Genomic DNA, 26,754 nt, shown 5'->3' on the forward strand with positions numbered 1-26,754 from the left:
ATTAGAGGGCATCTGTACAAAAGGAAGGGAGGGAAGTTTAGGGGAGACATCAGGGGTAGGTTTTTCACACAGAGAGCTGTGGGTGCCTGGAATGCACTGCCAGGAGTGGTGGTGGAGGCTGGAACATTTAAGAGACTCATAGACAGGCACATAGATGAAAGAAAAATAGAAGGGCCATGAGGTAAGGAGGGTTTCATTTTATTAGGCAGGTACATATATATTGGTCGAGACATCATGGGCCGAAGGGCCTGTACTCTGCTGTTCAATGTTCTAGTACACAACTTGCCCGCCCTCCACATTCAGATAAAAGACTACAATGACCAAATGCTGAAAGTCAGTCCTATTTCAGAAAGACGGGGCAGTTCACCTGCTTTCTCTGGGTCACTCATGGTTTCATCAAGGTTGGGCACAGACTGCGCCACGTTGTCTTCCTTGGCCGCTGTGGCTTTCTGTTTACTCTTCAATGTCTCGAGTGCTTTGAGCTTCCGTGTGTGCTTGTGACCCTTGTAGTGAGCCTCGGCCTGGTTCTGTAAAGTAATGAACCATTGGGTTAGGATCAAAATTCCTTGATCAGAAACCATTCCTTGCCCTGTAACCTTTGGATAAAATGTGTACAAATAATAGCTTCATTCCAAGGCCAGAATCATGATAAGTTAACCTTATGCATTGGTTCCAAAATGTTATCGGAAGGACCTAAAACAGATAAAATTCATTGCACTCTGTGAGTTCATCCCCTTATCTGCAGCTGCGACACAATTGTAACTAAAAGCTTTAAATGCTCTCTGCAGGATTAACTCAGGATTCAGGGACAGGAATTATAATTTCTGCTTTCAATGGAACAACCCCACATTGAAACCATAATATGGATGTCCTAACCTTCTCTTAAGGAGCTTAAACGCATTTTGACAAATGTCAATATTCCTGAAACAAAGCTGATGATAAGGGGAAGCTAGATGTCTGTAATGCCATGTAAAAATAAAATCTTCCATGTGTTCACAGTAACTGCAGTCAGCTTCATGACGTGCAGCAGAAACTGGCGGGGAAGCCCCACAATCAATATAAGAAGTAAAGAACTAGGCCTCAAATTGGATGAAGCACAAAAAAGATTTATTATGTTAGCCTTAGCTGTAGCAAAAAAAATGTATAATGTCAACCTGGAAATCAGAAGAGAGCCTGAGAGTACAGCAATGGTACATGGAAATGACTAAATGTATTCCATTGGAAAAAAATAACATATAATTTAAAAAATAAAGTCACAGTATTCGAACAAATTTGGGAACCGTACACGGAACATAACAGAGAGGACCAACGCGGACCTCCACCCCCTAAAATGATAGAATGAGAAGAAGACGAAATGAACTGACCCAGTGTGTAAAAGTAGATGACACAATTTTCTTGTTTATTTTTATTGTGTGATGACATTGCCCTTTCCTCTGGCAGTTCGTGCATGTCATGCTACGGGCTGGGCAGTACTTTCATGGGTGTTTGCTTTGGCCACAGTAGCTGACCTCGTCTGCTCGGCGGTGGCAGCGGCAGTCAGGGACCCTGAGTCCCAAGATGGTGCCGCCTGTTCTCCCCATCTGGCGGATGTGTGGAGCGTTGAGTAGGCCTCCACATTCTTTTTATCAGTCTCCATCGCTCAGGTCATCTGCTCCACTTCATGTAGGGACCAATCGCCTTTCTCTAGGAGTCGTTCCAGTATTCAATGGGAGCAGAATCCAACGACTGGCCCATTGCGGATGAGCTCATCCTGGTAGGTTGCCAGTCACGTCCCGGCACCCACAGTCTCGTCCCAGCTGCCACATGGCCCTCACAAAGTCGTCGACCGACACACCCAGACCCTGGCGTCAGGAGCCAAGCTGAAAGTGTGTGTACATTGCGCTCCTCGAGGCTCTGTACTGCTGTGGGAGTAAGGCCATTGAGTCTTCGTATTCAGTGCAGTCATAAATTAATTGGTTTGCTCGGTGGCCCACCGCTGTGAAGAGCAGGTCATACCGATCACCATCAGCTGTGATTTCGTGGTGCCTCAGGTCGGCCTTCAAACAGTGTAGCCACGTATCAAATTTTACAGAGGCCTGTGGATCCTTTGGATCGATCTCCAGCTTCTCCAGTCGAATTGTCTTGTCTATGGTACTTTAAACTTCTGATCAATAAATTGTGGTGCGATCAATGACCACTCGCAGACACGAAGGCTTTATTGACGAGGCGATCCAGACATGCCTCTACATGCCACTGGTTCACATCCAAGGCGGGTATGAGGGAGGAGACTAGGAGTCTTGACCTTTATTAGGGGATCTTAGGGGCACCAGTACAGAAGGCAGGGCAGCCTGCCCAGCCCAGTGAGCACATGCCCGGACATGTCCGCAGTACCATGTTCCATCGCACTTCATGAATGACATCTTTAAGAGACAGTGTGCCAAGAAAGCAGCCTCTATCATCTATCATTCAAAAAAGTACCAGGGTGTAGGTTGATGGGGTGTAAATTGGGCGACGCAGACTCGTAGGACGACTACACCCTAACTAGGGATGATTTGTGTTCTCTTTCAATGATCAAGAGAAAAACAAAATTAACTGAGTTTACTTCGTCAATCTGCCTTGCAATGTGAATTTCTTCAACTTCATCATGAAAAATAATCCCTCGAAGAGTTTGTTGGACTTTATGTAGATGACACCAAGATATTTCTTCAGTATAAGGGTATTAAAGGTTACGGAGAGAAGGCGGGGACGGGGTACTGAACTTTAAGATCAGCCATGATCTCGTTGAATGGCGGAGCAGGCTCGAAGGGTCGAATGACCTACTCCTGCTCCTATCTTCTATGCTTCTATGTTTCTATGTAAACGAGCTGGAGAATAAACGACAATGCACGCTGAAAATTGCAGGTCAAACTCAGGGAAGGGATATTTGGTATTGGTCATGGTTCTAACATTTTTCATAATGTTTACCGACTGTTTTGTGAACATTTATAAATACTTTCACATTTATTCAGGTGGTAGAGAAGAACGAGGACTTCTGCTGATGTGTGAACCTAGAGTATTTTAAATTGCTAAAACAAGGCAGCAATTGCCTCCTAAATACGCAAAAGTGCTGGAGAAACTCACAGGTGCCACAGCGTCCTGAGGAGGCAAAGATACCAACGATTCGGGCCTGAGCCCTTTTGTCGGGTGTATGTTCCTCTCTGTGGGACTAATTTCTGAGGGACTAAAAGGCACTTTTTCTTCAGCAAGAAAAGTCAGAATCAGAATTTATTGTCATGAATATGTCACAAAATGTGTTGTTTTGTAGCAGTGTCAACATTCATGTAAAACACATTAGAAAAATAAATAAAAATAGTGCACGAAAAGTCAAGGTGAGGCAGTGTCTGTGGTTCATTTAGGAGTCTGATGGCGGAGGGGAAGAAGCTGTTCTTGTGCCGCTAAGTGCTCGTCTTTAGGCTCCTGTACCTTTTTCCTGATGGTAGCAGAGTGTAGAGGCCTGGGTGGTGGGGGGTCCTTGAGGATAGAGGCTGCTTTTTCAAGACACCGCCTCATGTCGGTGTCCTCGATAGAGTGAAGTCCAAGTTAACAACCCTCTGGAGGTTATTCTTGTCCTGAACGTTGTCACCTCTATATCGGGCAATGATGCAGCCAGCCAGAATGCTCCCCACAGCCCACCTGTAGGAGTTCACAAGGGTCTGGTGAATCTCCTTAATCATGAAGGAAGCTCACTAGTAGCTATACTTTGTGAGGTGCTTGAGGAGAAATAAATTAATTGATTGCATCAACTTGGAGGCTCCAGGACAGATCCTCGAAGATGTTGACACCCAGGAATTTGAAGCCCCTGACGCTATAGAAAAATATTTTCATTGGTTCTTGTTCCAAAATGTTACTTGCTTTTGTTAGAAACTTCAGGCTCTGAGATGACATAAGAGATTGCTGATTGTGGAATTGTCAGTGATGGAGACTGCACTGCAAGTTCATAGTCTCTGAGAAATCTTAGTGGACTCATAGAAAGTTTTGTTCTTTTCAAGAGAAGGGGATACTTAGAGTGTTTGGCTGAGGATGGTGCGGATCTGCAGAGAGCAGGGAGAGGAGACACAATGCTCCTCGGTGAGGTTCCACTGCTCAGTCCAACTATTGATGGCTCCGTACAGGCTTTAAACATCCTGTTAAAGGAGATAGTGGTTTGTTTTAAAATCCAGTGACTGCAGGGTCTGGGCCCAAGATGGCAGCACCTGTGTTCGGCAAAAACCTTGAGGGGTTGTAGACCCTGGGGAAGCAGAGGGCTGGCACAGGGCATCAGAAAATGGGGAGCCCACCCCTTGTTTGAAAAGGAGAAGGAGAGGAGAGGACTGAAATGGGATGGTGACCATGGAAGGGGCTCGGTGAGTGGCTTTGCAGCTGAAGAACACACAAGTGGCAGGTGGTTAGTGACTCAAGGCGAGGAACTCGCGCAAGCTGCAGCCTGCTGGAGACTGGCTCGAGACTGACTGAAGGGGTACCAGGTATCCGATCTGTGTTGCGAGAGGGTGCTGAACGTTTCCTGATTGTGTTAGAGGTTTGAACCTGGAGCTTGGGTTGCTAATGGTTGGTACTGGAATCTGTGTGGCTGCGAAGGCTGCAGGAGCGCTGGAGGTGAATCCACGGACACTCGGTGATTCTGGGGGGGACACTCTTTAAGCTTCTCTTTCTCTGACTGTAAGGAGCATCGGGCAATTTCTGCTGATGGCAAATCTTTGCCTTATGGCAGACTAAAATCAAATTTGTATAAGATTATATCTGTTTTATTACATGATAATAAAGGAATTGAAGTAAAAACACAAAGCTGGCGAAACTCAGCTGGTCAAAACAGTGTCCTTCATGTTGCAAAGGTAGAGATATATAACCAACGTTTTGGACTTGAGCCCTTCATCGAGGTAAAGATCTTGATATTACTGATGGGGATTTCTATAAAGCAGTTTCGATTTTTATTGTCAACAGTGCTGAGTTATTCGAATCTATGGATGCTGGTCTTTGAATGAACACAACAGCTTGAGGTGGACTTATTTCTAAAAGGGGTAGGATGGGGTGATACACAAAATTTTAAACTGAATTCAGCCCTTCTGGTCCACGAACCCAGGCCGCCCAATTACATCCAACTGACCTGATATATTTTGAACGGTGGGAGGAAATGGGAGCACCCAGAGGAAACCCACACAGACACAGGGAGAACGTACAAACCCCTTACAGACAGTGCGGGATTCGAACCATTGTCCTGATTGCCGGCGCTGTAACAGCGTTGCACAAACCACCATGCTAAGTATGCTGCCCATTGTTTCTCTCAATGAGGGCCACTTTGTTTTTGTGGAGACTGTATGACCTTCTTTGGAAAACTGGTGAAAGATAAAGAGGCTTTACAAAAGATTGGTTCAAGAGGAAGATATTGGAATGAATGGAGTATCATTGAAGCTCATCTGATTCTCTTTAGGGAAAGACAGTGGTGATTTTTGCACTAGGCCTGTCTGTGACTCCACATCCACTCACATGGTTAACCCTTATCTGCCCATCAGGATTGGTATCTCAGTTCGAAGGACACAAATGCCGGCATCACGTCACTCCTTTGGATTCAAGCTTACTGCAGCACAGCTGAGGCAAGCCGGGGTCAATCCCATCCCACCCCCCCACCTACCCCATGGTGGCGATGTGGAGTTTGCACATTCTCTCTGTAACTATATGGATTTTACTCTGGGTCATCTGGTTTCCTCCCAAGTCCCAAAAGGGTGCTGGCGGGTTAATTGGCTATGGTAATTTACCACCAGTGTAAAGCCGAGTGGTGGAATCTGGCGGAGAATAAAGTAGGATTCGTGTGGGATTGGTGCAAATGGGTGCTTGATGTTTCATGCTGTGCGATTCGATGATCATGACTTTCTCATCTTGCTGAATGCATAACAAATCTTAACAGAAATCAGAGGCCGCAGATGCTGGAAATCTGAAACAAAAACAAAGTACTCAGCAGACGAGGCAGCATCTGTAAAAAGAGAAACAAAATTAGCATTTCAGTTTGAAGGATATTTCATGTTAGTAATACATATTATTTTCCTTAAAGCCAATATTTCATAAATTACCGGGGTAAAACGAAGAGCAAATACGGCAGAATGCCACAGCAAGTCAAGAACTGTGCAACAAGATTTGCTGGGAATGTCTATTTTACTGCAGTATTGTTTAATTCAAATGAACTCCTTTATTCGTTTTCCAACCTGTACAGAAGCTGCTCCTATGTGTTGACATGCAAAGTCTCATTGATACCCTGGAGCAGAAAGGTGGAATGTGTTTCTAAGCTTCAAGTAAGCTCCCTTTGAAGAGGGCCAGAGGTTCCTTAGAGTGTACAATGTTTCCTCAAAGGCCTCTTTCAGAAACTTGAGCGGCTTCTTGCAAGGCCACCCAAGAGAATGATCTTCTTCTTTCCAAGGGTTTTGATTTATTTGAATATATTATTTCCTTCTGTCATTGCACTCATACCTAGCCAAGCTCTGCTAAATAACTCAGGTTGAAAGAGGCTGCTCTGAAAGCAGAGTGAATAGCTAACACACATAGCAGCCGGTGGCCTGGAACCCAAGCACTTTGGGGAACGACTGACTTAGCTTCCTTCTTTCTCTCCACAATCTCCATCAGTTCCAGGACATCACAGAGCTGCGTCCTGGCCCCCTGCTCTACTCAAATAAACCAATGATTGTGCTGCTCGATGCAACAATAATACCATCTACAAATTTGCTGAAAACTTGGCTGAACAGTGCACCAACAACAATCTCGCACACAATGTCACCAAAAGCAAGGAGTGATTGCTGACTTCAGGAGGGGAAAACCAAAGGTGTATGATCAAGTGATCATTGGGGGATCAGAGGTGGAGAGGGTGAGCAAATTTAAGTTCTTGGGAGTCACTATCTTGGAGGATCTTTCCTGGACCCAACACACTAATGACATCATGAAGAAAACACATCAGTGCCTCTGCTTCCTGAGGAGTTTGTCGAGGTTTGGTATGGCACCAAAAACTTTGGCAAATTTCAACAGATGTGTGGTGGGAAGTGTGCTGACTGGCTGCATCATGATCTGGTATGGGGACACCAATACCCTTGAGTATGAAGCCCCACAAAAAGTAATGGACACAGCCCAGGACAACACAGGGCAAAACCTTCCCCACCATGAGAACATCTACTGGGAACGCTGCTGTCGGATGGCAAGAGCAATCATCAAGGATCCACACCACCCAGCACACGCTCTGTTCTTACCGCTGCCATCAGGAAAGCGGTGTAGGTGCTAGAAGACTCGCACCCAGCAGGTTCAGGAACAGCTGCTCCCCCTCCACCATCAGACTCCTCAACAACAAACTCAATCAGGGATTCATTTAAGGACTCCGACTTTTGCACTTTATTGATTTTTTTTCTCTGTATTGCAGTCAGTTTGTTTATAATTCTTCATTTGTTAACATGTGTACATTGAACCAGTTTTTCTTGTACTATCAGTTAGTGGTAATTCTGCCACGCCCGCAGGGAAAGGGAATCTTAGGGTTGTATGTGATGTCATGTATGTACTCTGACAATAAATCTGATCGTTACTTGTTCAACTACTCCAGAACAGTTTGACTGCTGGACGATTAAATGAAGTGCTCATACAAACCCTCCAAGACTCAACTATTTATTGATTTAATTTTATACATGTATATGCCTACTGCATATCTTTCATTTGACTGTATGGTGTTATGTCTGGACGTGTTTCTATGTTTTTGTATTGAAGACAGGAGAATATGAGGAGTCACGTGATGGAGTAGTGGCCGGTAGGAGAATACCAGCCCTCTCCAGAAAAGAAGGAAAAAAGTAAAGAAAAAGCAAAGCCACAGACACACAAACCACAACAAATTAAAAATAAAGGTGTGGAGAAAATGGCACCAAAGAAAGAAAAGCCAAAAACAATGGGAAGAAAAGAAGGAAAGATGTTGGAAGAGAAAGGTGAAGGCCTTACCTGTACGAAGAAGCAGGGACCCGCCGTGGAGAGAGGAGCCCACTCCCTGAGGTCAGTGGAAACCCCGAAGGGTCACGACCCACCGAACGCAGGACTACAAGGATAGCTCACGGAGCCAAACAGAGGTGCGCAACCGTGCATGACAGAGGCAACACCGACGGGAGGGGGGACCAGCTGTGGAGTGGAACTCAACAGCTTGAACAGCTGAGAATGATCCGAAAGCAGGGCTCCCAGCAGGAAGACACAGAAAATAACGGGAACGAGAAGGAAGAGAGTGAAAAAAGGAAATAAGAGACACAGCAGATGATCAGCCCAGAGGAAGAGGACCAACATCAAGACACCATTAATAAATAAATAAATAATACCCAGCAAACTGAGATAAACAGCCCAACAAGAAAGTCAGAAGAGACACAGATACATGGAAGAGAGGTAGAGGATACAGGTCCTGGAGTGGACTCAGGGGAAGAGGATGGAGAACATCAAGCTCTGGACAGAGAAATAGAAGATAAAGGGAATGGACTGTACATAGATAGGAAATTTTTGGAAGAATATATGGAAGCAGTAAAAGAATGGCAGACACAAGAATTTAATGAAATAAAAAGAAGAATAAAAGGTACAGAAGAAAAAGTGAGTAGATTAGAGATGGTCATGACAGAAATAGGGAAAAGAGTAGACAAGGTGGAAGAACGAGAAACAGCCATAGAAATGGAAGTGGACAACTTAAAAAGGAAATTGGAAGAATCTGATAAAATAGTTAAAGAAACACAGGAGTTGTTAGCTCAGAAGATGGATATAATGGAAAACTATAATAGGAGAAACAATATAAAGATAGTGGGCCTTAAGGAAGATGAAGAAGGCAAAGATATGAAAGAATTTATAAAAGAATGGATCCCCAGGGTCATAGGAATGCCAGAATTACAGGAAGGAATGGAAATAGAAAGGGCACACAGAACATTAGCCCCTAAACCACAGCCACAACAAAAACCAAGATCCATTCTAGTAAAATTCCTGAGATATACGACAAGAGAAAATATATTGGAGAAGGCAATGAAAAAAATAAAACAAAAAGCCACTGGAATACAAAGGTCAAAAATTTTTTTTCTACCCAGACATAAGTTTTGAGCTCCTGAAGAAGAGGAAGGAGTTTAACGCAGCAAAATCGATCCTATGGAAAAAAGGCTATAAATTTATGTTAAGATTTCCAGCGGTGCTTAAAATAGTTATCCCGGGGCAGCAAAGCAGACTATTCTCGGATCCGGAGAAAGCATGAGAATTTGCAGAACACCTGCAAAACAGACAGAGAGATGAAGAGATGTAACAAGAAAAAGAATGATGACAAACTTCATATAAAGAAGAAAAATAATGTATAAGTAAGAACTAAGAAGAGGAAGAAAGGGAAGAAAGGAAGTAAGGGGGGAATTAAGAGGGTGAGCTTTGTTATATGTGAAGATAAAAATCTTTTCTGGAGGGGGCTGGGTGGGGGAGAATAACAATCACTGCGAAATCAGTTGACGCTTGCGAGCAGGTTCGCAATCCAAATGGAGAAGGGAGATGTGGTTGCCCGACAAGGGACAAAGGGCAACTCAGAGAGTGGGGGGGGGAGTACTTTTGGGGTTAAGGGAATTTTAGATGTGGGAATAGTGGAAACATTTTATGTTTTAGAAGTGTTGTCTTACAGTGTGTTAAAAAAAAACCCAGAAATGGATAAGGAGGAAAGGTGGTGATGAGGAAGCGGAAAGGTAAACAAAGTATGAAATGGCCATGTTGAACTATATGACTATAAATATTAATGGAATACATAACCAAATCAAAAGGAAGAGGCTGTTAAATTTACTGAAGAAAGAAAAAATTGATATAGCATTCGTGCAAGAAACACATCTAACTGAAGTGGAACACAAGAAATTAAGAAGAGATTGGGTAGGGCACATAACGGCAGCATCATATAATTCAAAAGCCAGAGGAGTAGCTATATTAATCAATAAAAATGTACCAATCAAAATAGAGGAGGAAATAATAGATCCAGCAGGGAGGTATGTAATGATAAAGTGTCAGATATATTCAGAATTTTGGAATTTGTTCAATGTATACGCACCTAATGAAGAAGATCAAAAATTTATGCAAGATATCTTTTTGAAGATTGCAGATACGCAGGGGAATATACTGATAGGAGGGGACTTTAACCTTAATTTGGACTCAAAGATGGATAAAACTGGAAAAAAGACTGGCAGAAAGAACAAAGTAACCATATTTATGGTTAAATCGATGCAGGAAATGCAACTTTTGGATATATGGAGGAGACAACACCCAAAGTAGAAGGAATATTCATATTATTCGGGTAGACATAAAACATACTCAAGGATAGACCTGTTCCTGTTGTCAGCCCACATCCAAGGGAGAGTTAGGAAAATGGAATATAAAGTTAGATTGTTATTGGATCACTCACCCCTGTTATTGGCAATAGAGCTGGAGGACATCCCACCGAGAACGTATAGATGGAGATTAAACTCCATGCTCCTTAAAAGACAGGATTTTAGAGAATTCATTGAGCAACAAATTAAAATGTACTTTGAAATAAATATGGAATCAGTGAAAGATAAGTTTATACTATGGGATGAAATGAAACCGTCCATCAGAAGGCAGATAATAAGTTATGTAACTAAGATGAAGAAGGACTACAATCGGGAAATAGAACAATTGGAAAGGGAAATAGCAAGTACAGAAAAAGAATCAGCAATAAAGGAAGATACAACAAAAAGAAGAGAATTGGCGGACAAAAAAATAAAATATGAAACACTACAAACATATAAGGTGGAGAAGAACATAATGAAGACAAAACAGAAGTATTATGAGCTAGGAGAAAAAACATACAAAATATTAGCCTGGCAGCTTAAGACAGAACAAACTAAAAGAACAGTATTGGCATCAAGGAAAAAGGACAAACAAATTACATATAACCCAACGGAGATCAACAAAAACTTCAGGGAATTCTACGAGCAACTATATCGAACTGAGAATGAAGGGAAAGAAGACAAAATAGATGAATTTCTAGCTAAAATTTAACTACCGAAATTGCAAGCAGAGGAGCAAAATAAATTAATAAAACCATTTGAAATAGAGGAAATACAGGATATATTAAAAAAACTACCAAACAATAAAATGCCGGGAGAGGATGGACTCCCAATAGAATTCTATAAAACATTTAAAGACTTATTAATACCTCCTCTCCTGGAAGTAATGAACTAGACTGAAGAAACACAAAACATGCCAGATTCATGCAAAACAGCAATAATTACAGTAATACCAAAGACGGGGAAAGATCCACTAACACCAGCATCGTATAGACCAATATCTCTACTTAACACAGATTATAAGATAATAGCTAAACTATTAGCAAACAGATTGGCCGACTGTGTACCAAAAATAGTAAAACTACATCAAACTGGATTTATTAAGAAAAGACGAACATCGGACAATATCTGTAAGTTCATTAACTTTATCCATGCAGTTCAAGGAAACAAGACGCCAACAGTGGCGGTTGCTTTAGACGCAGAGAAAGCCTTTGACAGAGTAGAATGGAATTATTTATTCAAAGTACTACAGTGGTTCAACCTACCAGAGAAATATATTAATTGGATTAAAGCATTATATAAGGGACCACTGGCGAAGGTGACAGTAAATGGATATATATCAAACCAATTTAAATTAAGCAGATCAACTAGGCAGGGATGTCCACTATCTCCCTCACTGTTCACGTTAGCTATAGAACCACTGGTAGAACTGATAAGAACAGAAAATAAAATAAGAGGGATAAAAATAAAAGAGAAGGAATATAAAATCAGTCTATTTGCAGATGACATCATAGTATACATAACAGAACCAGAAATATCAATAAAAGAATTACATAAGGAATATGGAGAAGTATCGGGGTACAAGATCAACGCAAATAAAAGTGAAGCAATGCCAATGAATAATGCGGATTTCACAAAGTTTAAGAAAGAATCACCATTTAGATGGCAAACACAAGCAATTCGATACCTAGGTATACAACTAGATAATAATCTAGGCCATCTATACAAACTAAATTATCAGCCATTAATGAAGAAATTACAAGACGACTGAGAGCATTGGAAAGATTTACTACTAACACTGATAGGAAGGGATATTAAAATGAATATCTTTCCAAGGATACAATACCTATTTCAATCATTACCAATTCACCTAACAGAGAAATTCTTCAAGGAGCTAAAGAAAATAATAAGGAAATTCTTATGGAAAGGGGGGAAACCGAGGATAGCGCTAGATAAATTAACAGAATGGTACAAACAAGGGGGCTTACAGCTACCAAACTTTAAGAATTATTATAGAGCAGAACAATTAAGATACCTATCAGATTTTTATCAAACAAGGGAAAAACCAGATTGGACCAGATTAGAGCTAGATAAAATAGGGGAGAAGGTACCTGAACATTTACTATATAAGTGGGATGAAAAGCTGGTGCAACATAGGAATTCACCAGTACTGCACCATCTGCTCAATATTTGGAAGAAGATTCACGTAGAAAGGAATAAAACAAATGATCAACTACCAAAATTAATATTGACGCAAAATCAACTAATCCCCTTCACAATAGATAACCTTTCCTTTAAAGAATGGGAGAGAAAAGGGATCAAAAGAATAGAAAATTGTTTTTCGGGAAATAAATTATTATCTTTTGAACAAATGAAGGACAAATATGGTATAACTCACGGAACAATGTTTGCATACCACCAACTGAAAACCTACTTGAAGAACAAATTGGGAAGCAGGCTGAGGTTACCAGAAGGAAGCAATTTTGAATATGTGATTGCAGACACAATGATAATTAAAAGATTTATAACAAACATGTACATCAAACTGCAAGAAAAGAAGAACGAGGAAACAAGCTGTAAACCTAAACAAAAATGGGAACAAGATCTAAACATAAAGATAAAGAATGAAACATGGGAAAAGCTGTGCTCCGGAACTATGAGAAATACAATAAACACGAGGTTACGCATGATACAATATAATTGGTTAAACAGGCTATACACCACGCCCCAAAAGTTAAATAAATGGGACCCAACAGTATCAGACAGATGTTTTTGCTGTAAGAAGGAAACGGGATCAACAGTACATGCAATTTGGGCATGTGAGAAAGTGGAAAAGTTTTGGGAAGATCTAAACCAGGTATTAAATAAAATCACAAAAAGCAACATACCAAAAAAATCCAGAGATCTTTCTTCTAAGTAATATAAGAAGTAAAGAACTTGGACTCGATTTGGATAGAGCACAAAAAAGATTTATTATGATAGCCTTAGCTGTAGCAAAAAAAATGTATTATGTCAACCTGGAAATCAAAAGTGAGCCTGAGAATACAGCAATGGTACATAGAAATGAATAAGTGTATTCCATTGGAAAAAATAACATATAATTTAAGAAATAACATCACAGAATTCGAACAAATTTTGGAACTGTACATGGAACACAATAGAGAAGTCCTACCGCGGACCTCCACTGCCTAAAATGACAGAAGGAGAAGACAAAATGAACTGACCCAGTATGTAAAAGTAGAAGACACAAATTTCTTGTTTATTTTCATTGTGTGACGACGTTGTTTAATGGGTTTAATGTATCATATAGGTTGAACGTTGAGTGAGTGGGGAGGGGGAGGATTGAGGGAGGGAGGGAAGGGAGGGGGGGAAAGGGAGAAAATGACACTGTGTATATTCAAGAGGGAAATGTCTGTGTGTATTTTGGTCAGTATGGTTCATAGTGTGAAAAATAAAAAATTAAAAAAGACAGGAGAATACTGTTTCGTCAGGTTGCACTGTTACAGTCATAAACATTTTTCATTTTGCTGAATCCTACTAATGGGCGGCACGACAAGCATTAGTGATTAGCGCAAAGCTATTACAGCGCCAGTGACCTGTGTTCGAATCCACTGCTGTCTGTAAGGAGCTTGTACGTCCTCCCTGTGACCTGTATGGGTTTCCTCCGAGTTCCTCCAGTTTTCTCTACCCCTCCAAAAGCATACGTGGCTGGTAAATTAATTGAGTGTAATTGGGCGACATGGGTTTCAAGGGCTGGAAGGGTCTTCTACTGTGCTGTATAATTTTTAAAAAAAATCAGCCAACAGTTTTAGGCCACTGCCAATTTTAATCATTGAGCATCATGGCTAAACCAAATTATAATTGATCATGTTGATTATATCTCTAGACATTACAAGAGGAGGACATTCTAACACTGACTCAGCAGAACATTCCCATTCTCCACTAATTTTCCCTGGAACTCACTTTATCACATTCCTATCACCTGCCTCCAGATTCTACCAGTCACCTATACATGAGAGATAATTAACCCACCACCTTCACAGAGAGAGCAGTACAACCCAAGTGGCTAGAGTTATGAGCCACTGAACCGACTGCTTATTTACTTACACACTCATTCATTTGGGGAACTAGAATGCTGATGAACTATTCCTTATGTTGAAAACTACCATAATGTTCCAGGGGGGTGGGGGGGGGGGGTTGAGAGGGGGGATGGACCCCAATGGGAGGAAGACAAAGGCGCAGTTATGTCTAAGGACAATACATGAATCCAGAGAGTTGGAGATAGGAATTTCCGAAGACAGAGGCTCACAGATCTGTCTTGTGTACGGAGGGGAGTGGTGCAGAATACAGATGCCAGTGCAGAGTTGACAAAGACCAACTCGTGGTCACAGCATGTGGGAGGGGAAATTTTCTCAGTCGGGAACAGAGCTGGAGTGATTGAAAGATACTGAACTACAGTGAGTGGGAAAGTTAATCAGCTAATATGAGCAGGATATTGTTAAATTAGTTGTACCTTATTTGAAAAAACTTTGTGCTTCACGATTAAAAGAATTGGAAACAAGTTGAATAAACTAATATTCTTTGTGAGGAGTAAATCACTAAAGTCCATGTGTGAAGTAAAAACACAATGCTGGAGAAACTCAGCAGGTGAACTTTATGTAGCAAACATAGAGATACATTACCAATGTTTCGGGCTTGAGCCCCTTATCAAGATATGAACAAAATGGGAGTCACGTGATGGAGTAGTGGCTGGTTGGGTTGAACCAGCCTTCTACAGAAAAAAAAGAAAAAAGTTTGGAAAAGACAGAGCTTAACGAATATAAAACTCAAGAAATAGAAGATAAAGTTACAGAGAAGAACAAGAAGATGGCACCCAAGAAAGAGAAAGTAAGAACAACAGGAAAAAAAGAAGAAAAATCACCGGAGAAGAAAGAAGAAGGCCTTACCTGCATGCAGGAGCAGGGAGCTACGGCGGTGAAGAGCAGCCGATCTCCGAGGTTGGTGAGTGCCTTGCGAAGTCGCGGCCTCCTGACCGGTGGACTCCAAGAATGGCTCTCGGAGCCAAACAAAAGTGCCCAATCAAAGGATAAAGTGAACACTGGCGGGATGGGGGCTCAGCCGAGGAGCCCGGCATCAGGGCACTCAGCTGGAGGATCAAAATAATGGAGAGGAAAGGATCGAGGAGCCGGAAGAAGGAGAATGGCAGCAGGGTGACCAAAAACAAGAGGATCAACAGCAGGGTGCCCGACAGACAGACAGCCTGCGACTGGAGGCCCAACAGCAAGGGACCCGACAAAGGCATAGAAGTAATTCATCAGAAAAAGCAGAAGAGACACAGACACAAAGAGAAGAAGAAGACCAAGATCTTCACAGGGGAATAGAAGGTAAAACAGATGGACAGAATATAGATAAAGCCTTTTTTGAAGAACAAATGAGATCATTAAAAGAATGGTTATCATTAGAATTTAGTGCAATTAAAAGAAAAATGAAAAGAGCAGAAGATAAAATGCAAAGATTAGAACTGGTCATGATAGAAATAGGGAAAAGAGTAGAGAATGTATAGGAGTGGGAAAGGGCTGTAGAAATGGAAGTAAATGATTTAAGAGAAAAATTGGTGGAAAGTGACAAAAAAAATTAAAGAGACACAAGAGTTGTTATCTCAGAAAATTGATATTTGGGAAAATTATAGTAAGCGAAACAACATAAAAATAGTGGGCCTGAAGGAGGGTGAAGAAGGCACAGACATGAAGGAATTTATAAAATCCCTAAGGTTTTGGGAATGACAGAATTGCACGAAGAAATGGAAATAAAAAGGGCACACAGAGCACTGGTATCAAAGCCGCAGACACATCAAAAATCGAGATCCATCTCAGTAAAATTTTTAAGATATATGACAAGAGAAAATATACTGGAGCGGGCAAGGAATAAAGTTAGAGAAGATAATAAGCCATTGGAATATAAGGGACAAAAGGTATTTTTTTTACCCAGACATAAGTTTTGAACTCTTAAAGAAGAGGAAGGAATTTAATATAGCAAAAACGATTTTATGGAAAAAAGGTTATAAATTCATGTTAAGACATCCAGCCGTACTTAAAGTATTTATACCTGGGGAGCAAAACAGACTGTTCTCGGATTGGAAGAAAGCACAAGAATTCGCAGAATGTTTTCAGGACAGAAGAAGAAATGAAGAGATGTAACAAGAATGAAGACCGGCGATAAAGTATATATAAAGATGTAATATTATAAAGTAAAAATAATGTATATGTAAAGAACTAAAGATGGAAAAGAGAAGGGAAGGAAGGAAAAAGAGGGTAAAAAAAGTGTTTTCTAGGGGGGTCTGGGGGGGAGAGAATAACCATCACTGCAAAATCAGTTGACGTTTGCGAGCAAGATCGCAAACCAAATGGAAAGGGGAGTTGTGGTTGCCCGGCAAGGGATAAGGGGCAACTCAGAGAGGGGGGGGGGGTTCACTAGGGGTTAAGGTGTTATTGGGTGTGGGGATTGTCGGAGTATTTCATGTTTTAAATGTGTTGTCCTACATTGAGTTTAAAAAGGGAAAACTAAAAGATATGAACAAAACGTGGGCAGGCGGGCACTCAGTTCCCTTCCCTGATACCCTTCGATATCTGGCACACTGCTAATGTCTTCCACAGTGAAGACTGATGCAAAATACTTATTTAGTTCCTCTGTCATCTCGTTGTCTCCCATTATTATTTCTCTGGCGTCACTTTCTCTATCAACTCTCACCTCTCTTACTCTTTATCTACTTGAAAAAGCTTTTCGCTTCCTCTTTGATATGATTTGCCCGCCTCCTTCCATACTTCATCATTTCGTTCCTTAGAAGATTTTTAGTTACAAGTTTTTTAAAACTTCCCAATCCTCCATCTTCCCATTAATTTTTGCTTCCTTGTCTGCCCTTTCTATTGCTTTTACGCTGGCTTTGACTCCCCTTGTCAGCCACAGTCGTGACATGTTTCCATTGGAATATTTCCTCTTTTTTATCTGTTTATCCTGCACCTTCCTCATTTCTTGCATCATTACCACTGTGCATAATAAAGATGGTGGCATTTCAACAAAGACTCCCAGCTTCACCTTCCCTATAAATCTTATTGAGAATGTGCGTTGCTTAAAAAAGAATCAGGCAACACAGAACATGACTGAGACTGTTATCATGAACACAGCACCATGTGATAAGAACATCTGGCAACAAACTGACCAGTGGGGTTCTTGAGAAATGCTTTCAAAGGTAGCACAAAAACCATATGCACATAATGGGCAGATGATGCACCGTCAGATCTGAAATGATATTTTTTGTGCATTTGAATGCATAACTCCGTTTCAAACGAGAGAAGCATAAAATGGGGTGATGCAAAATTGATTGTGCACCCATAGATATTCCTTTAATCACGGAAATTCATTTGGAATTTATCAAAGACGCACCAAAGCTTGAAAGTCAAGGTGGCATTTTTAAAAGCCACAGAGGATCACAGATGGACTACCCAGCCTCTCTTTATAATTTGTCCTCCAGTTCTGGTAACATTCTTGTGAATCCTTTACGCTCCCCTTCCATCGTCTTCCTTATAGCAGTATTTTACTGATTCCTGACGAAGGGCTCAGGCCCAAAACAGCGGCACGGTTGGCGTAGCGGTGAGCGCAACGCTTTGACAGCGCCAGCAATCGGGATCGGGGTTCGAATCCCGCGCTGTCTGTAAGGAGTTTGTACATTCTCCCCGTATCTGCATGGGTTTTCCCCGGGTGCTCCTGTTTCCTCCCACCGTTCAAAACGCACCGAGGGTTGTAGGTTAATAGGGTGTGAATTTGGTGGCACAGACCAAAATGGCCTGTTATCATGCTGTATGTCTAAATTAAAAAATTAAAAATTTAAAAACATTGCCTTTTACTTTCTGTGGATGCTGCGGACCTGCTGAGTTTCTCCAGTATGATTGTATGCTGCACTGTTTTAACTGAACCTTTTCTCTGTAACACTACAGTCTGCACTTTAGTTTTACTTTACCCTATCTGTCTGTTGTACTGTGCATAGAACAGAACAGGTCAGCACAGGAGCAGGCACATTGGTTGACTTGACTGGATAGTAATCAGACAAACCTTTCAATTGTATCTCCGTACATGTGGCAATAATTTTTTAATTTAGATTTAGACATACAGCACAGTAACAGGCATTTCAACCCATGCTGCCCATTTACACCCCATTAACCTACAACTCCCAGTACATTTTGAACAGTGGGAGGAAACCGGAGCTCCTGGGGAAAACCCAAGCAGACACGGGGAGAACACACAAACTCTGTACAGACAGTGGGAGATTCGGACCCAGGACCTGATTGCTGGCACTGTAAAGGCGTTGCACTAACTGCTACGTCAATTGTGCTGCAACAATGGACCCAGCACTGATCCCTATGGCACACGACTTGTCAAAAGCCTCCAGTCAAGACAATCAACAGCACCTTCTGTCTCTTATGATCTAACTCATTCATTTTGCATCCGATTTTGTCTTCACCGTGCCAATTTGACTGTCAGTTGGTGACTTGAAAATGGCCACAGTAATGGCAGCGCTGCCGCTGGTGTGGACTCACGGAGAGTAATGAGCAGAGATACTGCACTCCCGCAGGGTCCAACCCCCCAGTCAACTGCCGTCAGCTCTGCACAGGCTTTGAAGGGCCCGTTAAAGGTAGCTTCATTTAAAATCCCATGACTGCGGGGTCTGGACCCAAGATGGCGGTGCCTATGATCGGCAGCAGCCACGAGGGGTTCCAGACGCTAGGGGAGTGGAGGACTGGCGCAGGGCACCAGAAAATGGGGAGACCGTTCCCAGTCTGAGAAGCAGAGATGACCAACACGACAGTGACCACAGCGGTGGACCAGTGATGAGTTTCTGCGATTGAAAGACCCACGCATGGGGCGGGCTGCTGGTAACTCAAGGTGAGGAACTCACGGAAGCAGTGGGCTGCTGGAGACTGCTGTCAGGAGACTCGTGCCGGGCTGCAGACTGTTGGAGACTGGCTCGAAACTGGCTGAAGGGGTACCAGATATCTGAACTGGGAGGCGAGGGGGTGCCAAAGGCGCTGAAGGGTTCCTGACCGTGTCGGAGGTTCAGATCTGGAGCTCGGGTCGCCAATGGTTTGGACTGGACTCTATGTGGCTCCGGAGGCTGCGGAAGCTCTGAAGGCGAATCCACGGACACTCGGTGTCTCTGGGGAGACTCTCTTTTGCTTCTCTTTCTCTGACTAGAAGAGGCACTTCAGACAATTTCTTCTGATGGCAAATCCGTCTGCCTTACAGCAGGCAAAAGCAGTTTCTTGTGATACGACACTGTTTTATTATAATGACAATAAATTGAATCTTGAATCTTGACAATTATAAATGCAATCTGAACGGACCTGATTGACATCTTTGCTGACATCTGCACCTTGCTCCTGTGTAGTTGCTGGGCTCACATTGAGTCCCATATGTCAGGGAGGGCTGGTATATCCATGGTGAACCTATTCACTCCAGTATGGCTTCAATAGAGGCATGGAGCCATGGAGAGATATAGCACTGAGCATGACACTCATTGACAATCCATCTACCCCCATTCTGCATTAACCCCCAACTACCTGGGTCCATTGTCCTTCACCTTTCCCTGGTTCACCAATCCACTGCTGGCCCCTGTCAACCCCTCCCGCTCTGTCCTCATTACACTGCCTATCTCCACTTTGCACTCATGTTCCAGCCCAAAATGTTGACAATTTTTCTCTTTCCACTGATGCTGCTTCAATCCCACCAGGTTCTGCAGTCTCTGTGTCCCCGCTTTCTTCTCGGCTCCCTCCAGCTTCTTTCATTTGGGGAAATTCACTGTGACCAATAACCTATCAACCCGCAAGACTTAGGTGTGATGTGTGTGGAAAGTGGAGAACCGAAGGAAACCCATGCAGTCGCTGCGGGAACCCGTAAACTCCACACAGTCAGTACCAGAGGCCAGGATTAAGTGCAGGTCTCTGGAGCTGTGAGGCAGAAGCTCGATTCGCTGCACCTTATCTGAATTGTTTAAAGTATTTTATTTCACTTTATTTTAGTGCTTTTCAATTATTTAATACTAGTAAGGTTTTTCAATTACAATTATTTACTTTTAAAAGATCATTTTATTAATGTTTTAAATATTTCTCTATTTGAAAGGTGTCTGATTAATACAGAGATTTAAAAACAGTTCAAGAGCCTTTGACAATGGGAAGCTCTGAGGGCAGGGCCTCAGGATACACTGACTTTTCCACCTCTCGAAGCCTGTTCCTCCACAGGTGCCCCTGTTTACTGGAGGGGATCTGCATGTCCAGCCCTCTGCCTAGGTAAGGGCTCTGTGGCTCTGAGCCAGGGGCCCTCATCCTCTGGTGATCGCCTTGTGCTTTTGCATTCCACGTTTTGCAAATTGGAGAGGAACTGAGACCACAAGTCCTCGTGAGATCGGGCGCAGGCATTAGGAATTAATCATTACCTCCAGTCACCAACATATTGCAGGCAGGATCAGTATTTCAGCCAATTCATACACAACACAATACCAAGAAACAGCTGAAATGACAAGATATAGCAAAGCCCTTGGGTTCAGAGAAGACCTCGAGGATAGCACTCAGGATATGTGCTCCACGACTGGCTATTATGTTGTTTTACATATAACTGACAGTTTTTTTTTCCATTGGCAATTATTACACTGACCTTCTGGAATGGCCGTTCCCACTTGAACGGCCAGAATGTCAAAAATTCAGATCCCACTGCGCATTTATACTAAATACCCGAGGTGCAGTATTTTCAGTCGACGGGGGACACTACTGTGTCAACGTTGACTGTGACGTATAACCCACAAGCGACATACAGCATCGCGCATCTTCAATAACATCCCGTTCATATCCCTGCTGCTGCCGAATGCCTGTAGTTATGTTTAGACTGCAGGCGTTCTGTGAAATTCTCTAGGGGTCCAGAAGGTAAAATATCGGAACTTTTTACACAGACTGTGTTCTGGAATTTTTGCTAACATTTTTCTGAAACGCAGCGGCTTTGTAAAAAAACACACAGGCCTCCAGTGAAGATGTTCCAGTACAAGGTTCACACTGGCTTCCACCTGTTATTGTAGGAGATTGTCCAGGTATATTCCTGTCCACAACAGCAGGACAAATCTTACTAATTAGCACCCAATCAATCACTCACGAATAAACAACTCATGGATGCCCTCCTTGTTCTAAACCTCACACAGCCTTGGTCCAAACAGAGCAAAGAACTTAATCCCAGACAGAGTGACACACCCTCCCCAACATTGATTCCATCCATGGTTCCTACAGTGCTGTGCATTGAAAGACAAGCCCACACTGAAACAAGGGCATTTTATCCAATGTGATCGACGAATCGAAGTATCTCAGCATTTTAGCCTATCACAATTGGTTAGTTCATTTCCTTTTTGTTTTCGTGATGATATAGGAACTGAATTCATGACTGGTCCAGGGAGAGGCCCAAATGGTAATAAAGATACCAAGGCAAGAAAAATCACAGATGCTACCAAAGAGGTGTGATTATTTTTATGACTGCGTTATAAAATCACAATGAGTATCTTTATCCTTACTGGATGAGACTCTGTGTTCAGGAGGACTAAAGCATCCCCCTCCTCTCTAATACTTCGTGTGTGTCAGTTCTGAATTAATCCCTACCTCGCTCTCTTTGCCTTTAACGTTTGCTGGAAAGTTCTAGTTGGTGGTGAAGGCATGCGATCCTTGTGTGAAATTTTGCCAAACAAGAAACGAGGGAGAAGTTTTCAGGCTGCCATTGAAGGAATATTGTTGAGGAGGAGCAACTTCAGATTGCCATGTGGTGATACTAGACATGACCTGGCTCACTCTGACCAGGATGGAGATTTACCATTACAATCCTTCCCTCCCTTCAGCTGATGAGGATTTTGTCCAGGGTATCACAAGAAATAAATACAAAAGCATTGGCAGGATTCAAGCCAAATTACATAAGGGGTCTGTGAGAAATATAGATGAGCAAGGTGGTCTCCTTCTGCATCCATCCATATCTATCCATATGGCAATACAGCTGGTAGAGGCAATCATGGTATATAATTGCACATGCACTATTTGAAGTGACCATAATAATGACTTTCCCGTCCATTCACAGAGAAACAACACATCAGGCTGAACAGAGGAACTGTCTCAGAGCTCTAATGAGTTGGGCTCAATTCTGGTCAGTTAGGCTACTGCAAATTATCACTAGTATGTGTATTTGGTGGGAACCAATCGACATGTGGAAGAGAATGGATAACAAGGAAAATAAATTGGAAAATGGAATAATGGGATTGCTCTGAAAGCCAATATAGTCTCTTTGTACCCTTAGTTTTCTACCATTATACATTGTTACATGGATTTCTATTGAGGGTCATTACCACCACTGTGGCACGTTGTCATTATTCCTCTCTGGTGTTTGAGGTGGTTCCCTCAATGCCCAGTATCGGAAGGAGTCCAGACCAGCTATCCAATTTTTTTTTGTTCCCTGAGGACTCTGCTCAAAGTTTATGGGCCCCCTTCCATGTGAAGCAGTCAGGTTTAGTTGACATCTTCCATATTCTCTCTTATTGACTACATAAAAAAATATTTTATGATTTCAGTCTGTGGCCTGCCCTGAAATATGCTGTGGGCCTGAGTTGGGGAGGGTGGTGGTATGGCTCCTGTTGTACGGCTGGTCCTTCCCCACAGCATCCCTTGTTTTGGCTGCACCAGGCCTCAATGCGTCCCTCAACACATACTCCTGCAGCCTGGAATGTACCAGTCGACAGCATTCCCACATTAACATCTCTGTGTGCTGGACGACCAACACGTTCCAGGTAGACCAAAGTGCTTCTTTCATTGATTTAATGGTATTTCAGCAGTTCTGGATGTCTGACTCTGTGCACATTCCAGGAACAGCCCGTAAATCAGAGAGTCCTCTGTCACGCTGCTGCTGGGGATGAACTGTGACAAGGACCCTTGCATCCTTCTCCACATACTCTTCGGGAATCTGCATTCTGCAAACAGGTGGGTGAAGGGCTCCACTCCACCGCAGTCATCTCAGGGGCAACGTGCGTGTAATTGATATTCCAGATACACAGGAAGGATCTGACTGGAAGGGCTTCTCTCACCACTAGTTGGGTGCTTGTTTATGAGCACTGGTGATGAGGCATATTGCCAGATGACCTGAATGGTCAGCTCAGGGAATCACCCTACCTTGTCTCTTGGTGTCTGCAGGATGTTTCCTGCTGACCACTGCCTCATGGCATTGTGGTGAAAGCTGTTGGTCTGGTATAACTTACATGAAGGATAGGTGGTGTTGCAAAGTCCAGCTGACTGGGACATTGTGCGGCAACGGGGCCTATCCTTTGCAACATCTGGGACAGGGAAAACCTCAGCACGTAGCAGCACTTGGTGCCCTCATACTTTGGTTCCACACACAGCCTGATGTAGCAACACAGGAAGGTGGTCATCAGAATGAGGGCCATGTTGGGTATGCCCTTGCCCCCATTGACTGGTGACTTGTACATGACAACCCTTCAGACCCTTTCCATCTTGGATCTCCATAAGAACCAGACCATTGCTCTGGTGACCACCAGGGCAGAGGTGCGGGGAATGGGCCACGCCTGCACCATGTAGAGCAGTACCAAGAGCAGGTTCTTCCCGGTAATTGAGAGGGAGCGCCACACCCACCGACCCAATTTCCAGTGGATCTTTGAGATCCGCTCCAATAATTTTTTTGTTGCATGCCTCGGGCCCTCTGAAGATCCCCAACAACTTCATGTAGCCAGATCTGACTGTGAAGGGGATGGTGGACTGGTCAGACCAGTTATCGAAAACCCATCAGGATTTTTCAGATGATAACCTCATTAATTCAGGTCACCACAGAGTTCCTTTTCTGTTTCCCTTGTTTCAAGAGAAACATTCTACAGCCAGCCATCTCCTCTTGTATGGACAACAAGGGCTTTGACCAGGCTGAACTAAGAACTCACAACCCATCTTCACAATGGGTTTTTCCACAAGCTTGCCAGCTTGTCATGTTCCAGTCCCAGCTACTGCTACTGAACTGTGGAACTGTAGAATTGAATTCTCTCTCTCTCTCACAGAGAAAACCACATGACCCTCTTAGAACAGCAAACTGCACTTGGACTGTGGCACCGGACCCAATCTTCTGAGTTCGTTCATCTGTTGCTTTCCAAAACAATAATTCATTAGTCCACAGCATGTCCAATTAACACCTAGTTGTGAAGTCCTTATAAGCATTCTTCAAAGTTTTTGCAAAGGCACCTGGGAGCCTGGACTGTCTGGCTTGAGCAGAGCTCTGGCATTTTAAATGAGATCTGTTTTGAAGTGTTTGTATGTGACCTACACTAAAAAACCTGCCACAATTTATCTCCTTTTAAAACATACCTATATACAATATAAAATATAACCTAATCCATCACCGTGATATCCAGTCAAAGCCTTCTCCAGATCTAAGCTGACCAGGCAGGTGTCTACCCCCCCTGTCCTGCACGTAGGCGATGGTATCCCTGAGCAGCTCGAGGCTGTCAGAGATCTTCCTGCCCAGCACTGCCTGCACACATTCTGATCAATTGGAATGAGTGCTGACTGAAGGGTCTGATTGGAAAACCTAGGGTCCAGCCACACCCAAGCCCTGGATCTACACATTCAAATTGTGTGGATATCCAAACTATGCATTAGGATCACGAGGTCATTCAACCAACTAATTCAGTAAGCATTTAAAATGTTGATTTGTACAGGAATAAAGTAGCAGAACATTTAATTGAACCATCATCCCAAACTCGGGGAGTGTCAGATTCAATCACCTTGTTTCTTGAAATGTAATAGAATGAAGAACATTGGCTAACACCACTAAAGTACTGTTACACAATTAGATCCATTTCATTAGATTGAAGACATTGCAACATTATCAGTGGTAAGTATTCTATTACGTTTTGTAAATATACGCATCTATGTGTAATGGGTGATGAAAAAATATCCAATGTTCAGCAATTAGACATAAATACTTGCTCCAGGGCAGTTGGCACGAAATCCAATAAAATAATCAGGGATTCATTTGTGCTTAGTTATATTGAGTCAGCTAATTAAGGGCCAATTAACAGCAGATTGATTAAGGGTAATAAATGGTTTCCTTGACCCATCCAAACCTGCTATTGGCAGTTTTTTTACAGTGATTAATTACTCTGATCGATAACTGGGGTTAGACCTTAATCCTCCTGGATTTATGTGAACCACGTGGTGGGTATTTAAATGTGAACAGGTTATTTGATCAGATATTTCCTAATTGGTTAGCACAACTGGTGTTTGTATCCAGCACTGTCTGAAAGGAGTTTGTACATTCTCCCTGTGTCGATGTGGGTTTCCTCCCACCCTTCAAAAAAAATGGGGTTGTAGGTTAATTGGCGTATTTGGGTGGCATGGAAGGGCTGCATGTTTATCTTTTAAAACATTTACATTTAATTATTTTTAACTCTGAACAATTTTAACCCGCAGGCACGTGTGATGTTCCACTAGAGCAGGGATAGTCTCAGATCTTTTTACCAATCTGGGTCCTGTGGTGCCAACGAGATGCTGATGGCTTGACCTGAAGAGTACGAGGAACTTGAGGCAGGGGCAGCCCTGCACCTGTTTTGAGTTTACCTTGTGGAGCTAGAAGTCCTTCTCTGTCCAAGGTTACTCTCTATTTCCTCATGTGGGAACTTCCCAGAGTTCCAGATCGTTGAAACACCACCAGAAACGTGTTTCAAATTAAACATCAGCCCGCAGTATCACTAACTCCTACAGGTTTATGCACAATTGATAAAGCAAAGTACATTTTCCAACACATCCCTAACTAAATTTCTGCTTTCCATTATAAGGACGAAGGGTTGGAACCCATTCCCAATATCATGGTGCTTATTATTGCATATTAGGTCAGTAATTTGAAAAGTTGTCCAAGTGGTGGGGGCATACTGAGCTGATAGTGGAGTATGAATGGTCAGGACATGCACTTATTCCCTGCCACTCCCCACAGGGGAAGTTACTCCCATTGCAATGGGAGGGCAATGAAGGGTTTATGCAGAATTAAATTGGAAGCAGGCACAGTATGCACCCATGTGCTATGACAGAAAATAATGCTCATAAATCTCCCTCAGGATCAATGACCTCTGAAGGCTTCTGCTGAAACATCATTGATCCCCAAATATTTCCACAATCGTTCTTCCTCCACAAATGCTGCCTGGCCTGTTGTGAGTTTTTAGATGCCTTTATCATTAACCTTCTGTGTAATTTGTCTCATTGTTACTGAAATGACACCTCCAAGGTCAGCCCAAGTGCCCAGGTTCATTAGAGGCTCTGAGAAATTCCACAAGATCGGGATTAAGGACTAAGTAAACATTTCACAGGCTCCTGCAATT

General features: G+C 42.7%; 1 protein-coding gene across 1 annotated transcript in view; it reads right to left on the bottom strand.

Annotated features, from left to right (window-relative positions):
* Window positions 1-26,754, bottom strand: part of znf385c (zinc finger protein 385C) — a 313,378-nt gene that overhangs the window by 32,535 nt on the left and 254,089 nt on the right. The window contains exon 6 of the mRNA XM_069904946.1: window positions 368-527. Within this exon, the coding sequence (XP_069761047.1) occupies window positions 368-527 (160 nt within the window). The remainder of the gene's footprint in view (window positions 1-367; window positions 528-26,754) is intronic.

This window comes from Narcine bancroftii, chromosome 12, assembly GCF_036971445.1.
Source record: "Narcine bancroftii isolate sNarBan1 chromosome 12, sNarBan1.hap1, whole genome shotgun sequence".
In the NCBI taxonomy this organism is placed as follows: domain Eukaryota; kingdom Metazoa; phylum Chordata; class Chondrichthyes; order Torpediniformes; family Narcinidae; genus Narcine; species Narcine bancroftii.